Here is a 9,168-nt window from a genome sequence, read left to right on the forward strand (position 1 = left end):
CTCTCTCTCTCTCTCTCTCTCTCTCTCTCTCTCTCTCACTCTCTCTCTCTCACTCTCACCCACACATCATAGACACACATGTAAAGCTTCCCTGCAAATTTCAACTCTCAGATTTCAACTCTTGAACCCTTTATCGAACTTGAATTTCCTGTGATTGAGAATGTGGCCCATTGGCTGCTGTCCATGGTCCTAATCAAAGGATGGCTCACTGTTTGCAGGATGGGAGCTGAGATAATAATAACGAGATAATAATTACGAGAACTATGAAAATATATTTTGCACGGTCAAAATATACAGTGTATCTAAAACGTACTGTATCTTATGGTTTATTTTCTCAACATCCAAAAGTATTCAATGCATGTCAAGCACTCAAAATGTGCATCACAGGTAGGAAAGGACCAGTGAAAGTTCTAAGGAGCTGTTTACCACAAGCTGTCCCCAATCACTGCCTACACACACATATGTGTGTGTATAAGCTCAGCGTTAGTGCTTAATGTACTTGATGTCAGGTGTGTGTGTGTGTGTGTGTGTGTGTGTGTGTGTGCGTGCGTGCGTGCGTGCGTGTGTGTCTGTCTGTGTGTGCGCACATGTGCATATGTGTGAGAGTGCCTGCATGAGTGCGTTCCTGTGCACCACCATCTGTGATTGAAATGGACGTGTTCCGCAGAGAAGAGGTGGATAATTGTCTAGTAGATATGAGGACACCTGGCCATGTCAACACGCATGCATGTCCACAGCACACACACACACACACACACACACACACACACACACACACACACACACACACACACACACACACACACACACACACACACACACACACACACACACACACACACACACACACATACCCAAAGGCAACAACACGTTTCTTTGAACTTGTACATGCACACCTGCCAAAAGGCACCCCTGGTGTGAATGTACGTATATACACTCTGTGCACGTCAGTCGTCTGGCTGGTCCAGGGCTGGCTGTCTGGTGATAAGTCCCCTCTCTCATCCAACATGACGCTCTGAATAATGAACGAGGACTGTACGCCATACACAGTGAAATCCTCAGTGTTCATTTAACTCAAGAGAGTGTACAAAACGGAACCAAATGCACCCATAAGGCTCCGTTTGGTTCCATTTGTACACTCTCTGAGTCACAAATGGATGGGTCGGTTTCTCTATCGCTCCATACATCCCTGTCTCAGAAATTAACCTTTTTTTTCTCTCATTTCCTCGTTCATGCCGTCTCATAACCCACTAATGAAGGCATCAATTGTGCCATTACAAAACGTCGAGACATATCTTTAGTCCAGGATTATTCCAAGTCAAAGTACACTTTTTAAATCCTAATTTAAAACATTCCCTTGGGGGGATGCAGGCGGGCTGGACATTGAGAGCGCTGTACCCGCCATTAGGGAGATCATTGAACTTAATGAGATGTAGTAGCTCTTCAACCACTTCACATTTGTGCTCACTTCTCTCTGTTCTATTGTTGTAATTTTCTCCTTCACATGCCTCAAACCCATTTTAAGCTAATTAGTAATTACATTTATTTTTTTGCCTTCTCATATTAAGTATGTCGTAAAAAAAAAAAAAAAAAGAAATGCTAATATCAGACATTAGCAGTGTTACAGGGTTATTAGTCTCTGAAGACACCTAACCCTAACCCACAATTTCCAAATACTTCCGCCTAACACAGTGGTTCTCAACCTTTTCAGGCCGTGACCCCCAAAATAATCATATTTTAAATGCTGACCCCCCACCCTGACGAGCACTAAGAGTTGAGGCATTACATTTTATATAAAATGGTTCTGAGGCGTTGTGAGCATGTAGATCTAAAATTTTCAAAATGTCTGCCTCTAATGTTTGACAATTTGTCCAATGTTTAATTTGTCATTTTAGAGGAATTAAAACGTCCTTAAATTGTCACTTTACATATGTGCAGATACCGTCGATTCACTTAAACATTATGTTGGTTTGTTTACTGTTGAGTGAGAAAATAATGTTTCACATTAAGCTACCGGTAATCATTTGGGGACCTCCAAAATAATGAGGGGGCCCCCCTGGGGGTCCCGACCCACAGGTTGAGAACCACTGGCCTAACAGAGTGTACTTGGGAAGTATGCTACTTCCATGTTGCCTGTGCAGATGCATAAATAACTCCTACTGGAAACCATATTAGTCGAAGCCTGTCTATCTGGCTGCTTAGCAGATGTGGAAATAACGTTTGAACATATATTTTTCATAAACACTGCATCCTCAAGAAGATGACAACTTCCTTTTCTCCACTTTTACGTGACGGGATTATAGATTCTGTAGCATTGGAAGATTGTGGAAGAGATGGTGTGGCTTGAGAGACTGCAAGGCTATAAGTTCAACTCCAAGACTGCTTTATTAATCATCCTCACTATTAATTATTTACAGTATATATCTTGGACTCCAAATGGGACATAAGCCGAGTGTATAGACCTAATAGTTCTTTATGCAGTGAATAATGCGGATGCAGCGTGCAGACTGCACACTGTCTTTTCATTTGAAATAACCAAAACTATTTATCTGGACAAAGACAGGGTTATAATGTATACACTTGTTGCTGTTTCATGTGCCATTTTCCTATTCCTACAGTAGTCCAGACATTTAGCAACAATTACCTAGTCCTAGACTATAACATTAGTATATGATTTCAGTAGCTTGCACCATGAAGTATACTGTAGTAAAGTTCTGCCCCTGAAACAGGATACAGAATGTACACTCTATATGATCTTTCTTAACCACTATATTCTTCATTATATGACAAATAGTGAAAATAGCAGATCTTTGCTATTTTCTACCAAAACATGTTTGCCTAAATTTGCCCAAATTAGGGACAACAGGTGAAATGTGTATTAAGTCACATCAAAATGCTGATTCAGTGCTTGGGTGGCACACAGAAGTAAAGTGCATCCAGTTTGCACTGCATTACGAATACAACTGCCCCGGTATTCGGCAAGGGTGGGGGTTCATGCATGATCTTTGTTGTTGTACTCCTCACTGGCAGGTTAGCAGCAAGTAGTACAACAGCAGAGAGAGGTGCAGAGATGTGTGGGAAGGACTTCATTGGCATGATGGCTAAACTGGGAGAAAAAAAGGGGGTAAAAAATAGTTGGCCACTAGTGATGCGCGGTTGACTGCGGGGCCCGCTGACCCACTGTGCGGGTGGGCGTTCAAGACTTCAGGCTCAATTGACGGTCGGCGGGGCGGGCGGGCGGGCTATGAAAAAAAACCTGACCCGCGCATCACTATTGGCCACTCTAAATAAATAAAGATTAAACTGCTGATTTGACCTGAAATCTCTCACAAATGTTTAGGTGGGAATTCTCCCGTGCTCTGGTCTGGAGGACAAAGAGGCTGACAGCCAGCACTAAGCAGGATGACGACAGGCTGTCCTCTGTCATTCTATGGAATTTTCCATCTCCATTCCTGTGGAGTCAGTCTGTGAGCAAGTTTAGACCTTGAAACAAAATACTTTGCCATGATGCCTGATCCCTCTTGATGAAGTGCACACACTCACAGTTGCATGACAAATCAAGCCTGGCACACAGAGACATGTAACATGGCCATAACTTGTTGCAGTATTGGGATACCACATTTTATGATGCAACAGCAGGGCTAGCCTCTAATTGTCTATGGTTCGAGTGGGGTCATGACTTCACACCATTCACATTCAATGAAAAATGCATGGGGGTCCTGGGGTGAAGTCAAGAGACCATTACGTGAAAGTTCCATAATGCCAAATCACAAGCTCTTTGAGACAGCTGACCTGTAATATTGCATGACAGTGTGCCACTGAGGCCAACATTGCATGACATAAAGGTCACAAATGCAAAAAGATTGTCTAGTATTGTGTGCGCATTTGTTTTTGTATAGCATCGTTTCATCATGCTAGATATGTAATGGCAGCCGACTGCCCACCGTGCCCTGTGAATCACAAGGACGCCCAGCACCTCCAGCATTATTAGCGACTTTGTGAAGGGCTTGTCAGCCTTCCAAGCAACAGTATGTAAAAGGGTGTTATTTGCGTGACGAGGTGCCTTGAAACTGCAAAGACCATGCACAGGTTTTGTTGCACCAAGTGTGGGAAACAACTGAACTAGAAAGGTGCAATTCTGGGAATTTGCAAGTGTGGTTGCACTGACGCGAGTCACAAGGAATCCCATGGGAACAAAGCCACACAAGACAGAGGGAATTAATCAACTACGCTATAGGCCAGTGGTTCTCAACCTTTTCAGGCTGTGACCCCCAAAATAATCATATTTGAACTGGGGACCCCTCCACCCTGACGAGCACTAAGAGTTGAGGCATTACATTTTGTATAACACGGTTCTATTGTGAAAATAGCACAGTTTTACCAACAAACACGCAAATATGTTATGCACACACAGCCAAAGATACAAAGCACATAATATATATTATAAACAATATAAAGTTCAAGCTTAAGAGAGAAAAGAGATGGATGTGTGTGTCTTCCCTTCTTCCTCCCTCACTTTCTCCCTGACCCGGTTGAGGCAGATGACCGCCCACCCTATAACCTAAAGGCCTGTCCATAGTCTCTCCGAAACCGAACTTTTCTTCTGAGAGCTCCGACTTTCCGACGTGAAGATTTCCGAACCCTAATTCTATGTGATACTTTTCAGAAGTTGCGAGTCATTTTGTAGTCGAACCGGACCTTTCCAATGAAAAGTTCGGTTTCAGAGAGACAGGCCTTTAGTTTCTCCTTGCCACTTTTGCCCAATTCAGACCAGTGGTTGTGAGTTTGCACTTGGCACTATAATGAAATTGAATCGAAAAATGTTATTCAATTGAGAGATGTTTAGAAGAGGTACTACAGTACATGAGAAGCAGAGTTGCAAGAGAACAGATATGGTGTAGCGAGTTGGAGCAACAGAGAGGGAGACGGATGCAGAGAATCAGTGAGTGTTTTAGCCCTCAGCTTTTAGCCAGAAACGAGAGGAACTGAGTATATAGTATTGTTAATGTTGACTGTGATTCATCCGCTTCAAGTCTTATTGACGTAATTGCCCACTCAGCATCCCTGTACAGCAGCACAGGTGTGTGTGTGTGTGTGTGTGTGTGTGCGTGCGTGCGTGCTTGCGTGCGTGCGTGCGTGGTCAAGTGTGAGTACGCGTGGACACACTTAACCATGATTGATGCACCCGTGGTGTACATGTGAGGGAGTATGTGCGTGCCTGTGTGTGTTCACGATTCACAAATGTGTCATTTAGGGGTGATGATGCTGTTCCACTCTAGCACGAAAACTGTTAGTGTGTGGGAGTATGTTTATGAGTGTACTGTGTATGTGTGTGTGTGTGTGTGTGTGTGTGTGTGTGTGTGTGTGTGTGTGTGTGTGTGTGTGTGTGTGTGTGTGTGTGTGTGTGTGTGTGTGTGTGTGTGTGTGTGTGTGTGCGCGCGCACACGCTTTGAGCACATATGTGTAGGAGGACTGTTAGTCATCCAGGGCAGAACAATGAACAACACCATTCATAAAGACACAGGAAATAGCATTTCCAGTGGGCTGTGTGGCAAAGTCATCTCTTCTATCCAAAAATAAGCTGCTGGATACTAAATACAGCAATCACAGACACTGCCCTCCAAGATGGAAATTCACGGGCCAAAATGGCACAGTGGGAATATCAAAATGTGACATATCTGTCCTTCTCTGACCCCATGATTTTCTCTCTCTCTCTATACCCCCTGGACCCCTCCACTCCAGGGCATTTGGACAGAGAGCACATCTGCTCTGGAAATTCATCTGAAGGACACGTCAACCCTGACACAGCTGATTACGCAGCAGACAGACAGACAGTGAGATGTGAATCTCTCAGATGCACCTAAAACCCATAGTGTGGCCATTTGATACCCAAGAACTAACAGAACATACAAGGTCTATATAGGTAATGACCTTACAAGGCAGCCACAGCTACAATGTGTGTGTGTGTGTGTGTGTGTGTGTGTGTGTGTGTGTGTGTGTGTGTGTGTGCGTGCGTGCGTGCGTGCGTACGTGTGCGTGAGTGTGTTGGCCAAGACAAGCCAAATAAGTCAGTCAGTGTATTTGTACATATACAGCATAAATTCCATCATACACCAACTAAGGTCACATGCTGAGATGTCCCAGAAATAATCACAGAAAATATAATCCGAATTAAACAGATTTTTCGATTCAAATTATTTTGGCAGTTAAACAGTTTAGTTATATTCCTGTCTATATTTCACGTGCTTGTGTGTATAAATGTCACCAGATAAAGGAAGGCAATGTGAAGGAAAGAAAGAAAAACACAAAATACGGCAGAGAAGCCCGTTTACAAATGACCTAATCCTTAAATCCAGGATATTAGCTGATTAAAATAAATTACATTAACGCACAACACATACAAAATGCTGTAACTAAGTTATTGCCATAAGCCGTTTATATCAAGTATTCAGGGTATGTGTGTGCATGCAATCAAAAATTAAACAAATAATACAGACACAAGATTGTGGTGAGCCTTTGTGGCTATGGTCAGAGCCTGCCCTCAGTGTTTTGTGCTCCGCTAGAACCCACACCCACACCCACACCCACACCCACATATACCTACGCGCACACACACACATACATACACACACACCCCTCCACACCTCTACTTGCACAGTCCTTGTAATTACCCAGTATGGCCCAGTTGGGGTGGGCCCTCCTGTTTCTACTGGGGTCCTGGATGTCGGTGGAGGAATGAGCCCCTCTGTCCAGGACAGGCTCTCTGCCCTGGGCAACCCCCCTGCCCGCAGCCGGAGTCGCAGAGCTGCTCCAAGGATGCCCTCCCTCTGCAAGAGACGCGCTGTGTTGAAGACCACCAAAACCGTCAAGGGGTCAAAATTCACAGAGGTTACATGGAGGGCAAGAGGCGGAGGGACAGACGGCATACTGACAGGTCAAGGGGGAGGTTAAATTGGAACCAGGGACAAGGCGGTCAGGGCATTCTGCTATCAGGTATGAGTTCCAACGTGGGGGTTTGGCACAACATGGGCAAAGGCAGTGGTGGGTGTGCAAGAGGGTTAGTAATCAACCTTGTCACATAGGAGGGGGAAATGGTTAGACCGCACATGAAAAGAATGAGTATTAGGAGATAGTAGGGGAAGGTTTGACAACATCTCTGATGCAGTATAGCTCTTTTTACTGACACGCACACATATACACTCGCACGCATGCCCATGGAGGAGCTCTTGTTTTCTTTTGAAGGAGTGTCCAGAGAGCATATCTAACATATAATTCACCAAATGTCTGAGTGAGTGTCTGAGTGAGTGTCTGAAACAGCGTTTCTCCTCAGTGGCTGGAGCAATTGATCTGAAATCGCATCACCAATAGCATATGAACACACCTGACATAACTGTGAAGCCCTTTTTTCACTTTCACAAATCGTTTAATTGATATTAATTTATTAGTGAATACATTTTTCCCATTGACTTATAATGGGAATCGCAAAAACTCACATTCAATATTTTTTTTCTCGCAAACCATAGGGGCTACAGTTACAAAACTCTGAGAGGAGATTTATAATGATATCAAGGATTAAATAAAAAATAACTTTGTCAGTTGGCCTCATGGTGGCGCTATAACAGTCCACTTTACGTTTCGGCCTGTAACTCTTGAACCGTAGGTCGGAACATTAAAATTCTTTTTTCCCTGGATTCCTTGGGTCAATACGCATCTCCCGATATAGGCCCCGCCCATTTGCGTCAGGATAGATTTTCCGCCATTTTGAATTTTCTCCAAAACACACTTTTTGCTCCTTTTCCTACATATTTTCTTCAAATGTCACGAAAATGGGTACACATGATCTCTGAACCCATGCAATGAACATAGTCAAGGGATATTTTGATAGTCCATACCGTTCGTTCGTAACGGGCCTCCAAAGTTAGCGGGAGGGGCCCGTTTTGCAAACAATAGCCATAAATCACAAACAAAACGTCGAGTCAACACTGAATTTCTGCCACAGGTTGCGGGTGGCTTACTCAACGAATCCCCAGAAGCATTTCCAATTCGACCCGTAGAGGGCGTCACAAACGCGCAAAACGTAACCGTTTTGTTCCAAAACGCGTTTTTCAGGCGGACCGACCCTCTCAAAAAGAAACACAGACCACTCTGCGGATGGTCTCACGGTCCAAACCGCTGCACACACACACACACACACACACACACACACACACACACACACACACACACACACACACACACATAGCCATTAAACGAAACGGGTATTTCTTACATTGATGCTCCTACATATTATCATGCAAGTACCAGTTAAAGTTACTTTCCATCCCTCATATACCGTGTGCACAGTGCACATCCCATAACCCACACACTGCACATCATTTCGGAGCTCATATCTTTGAACGGGTAAGGACTATCTATGCTAAAACAGGACAACAAATGTTTAACATGTCCAGAGGGGGAGAGACTCTTTTTGTTGACTGTCTTTATTGTCTTATACCTCTCCCAGGACAAAAATAAAAGAATCAGACTTGACCTAAAAGTTGACATTTTCATCTGAATTCCTGGCAAGATCGTCATAATAACAAGGCTCATGAAACATGACGAAAAACATTCGCTATTGGCTGAACAAAAAATTGGCTAAACTAGAAACATCAAGTATTCCCTGTGTGTTTACATAGATCACCACTGACAAGCTTCATACCCCACAGCGACACACACACACACACACACACACACACACACACACACACACACACACACACACACACACACACACACACACACACACACACACACACACACACACACACACACACACACACACACACACACACACAGATCGATCGAAGCTAGCACACACTAGCTTCACATGAAACAAGCCCAGAATAGAAACATCTAACGCTCACTGGCAAATTGGGGGCACACAGTTATAGATTTCTGGTTACTGTGGATGAAACAAATGCAAATTTATGTATCAATGCCCTCATTTAACATCTCCCACAGACAACTGGCCTCAGCTGTACACTGCACAGTAACGCTGTGAGAGAGAGAGAGAGAGAGAGAGAGAGAGAGAGAGAGAGAGAGAGAGAGAGTTGATTGGGGGTTAATTCTGTTCTCTTCATGCCTCTGTTTTGTAGAAAGACTATGATCAAAAGAGATATAGATTAGAGG

The 9,168-nt window shown here is 43.9% G+C and overlaps 1 protein-coding gene across 1 annotated transcript in view; it reads right to left on the reverse strand.

Annotated features, from left to right (window-relative positions):
- gfra1a (gdnf family receptor alpha 1a) overlaps positions 1-9,168 on the reverse strand; it is a gene marked incomplete at both ends in the record, with an annotated part of 117,117 nt that overhangs the window by 87,185 nt on the left and 20,764 nt on the right. The window contains one exon of the mRNA XM_080740684.1: positions 6,672-6,827. Coding sequence (XP_080596810.1) covers positions 6,672-6,827 — 156 coding nt within the window. The remainder of the gene's footprint in view (positions 1-6,671; positions 6,828-9,168) is intronic.

The sequence above is a fragment of the Nannobrachium achirus genome, assembly GCF_963921795.1.
Source record: "Nannobrachium achirus genome assembly, chromosome: 13".
NCBI lineage: Eukaryota > Metazoa > Chordata > Actinopteri > Myctophiformes > Myctophidae > Nannobrachium > Nannobrachium achirus.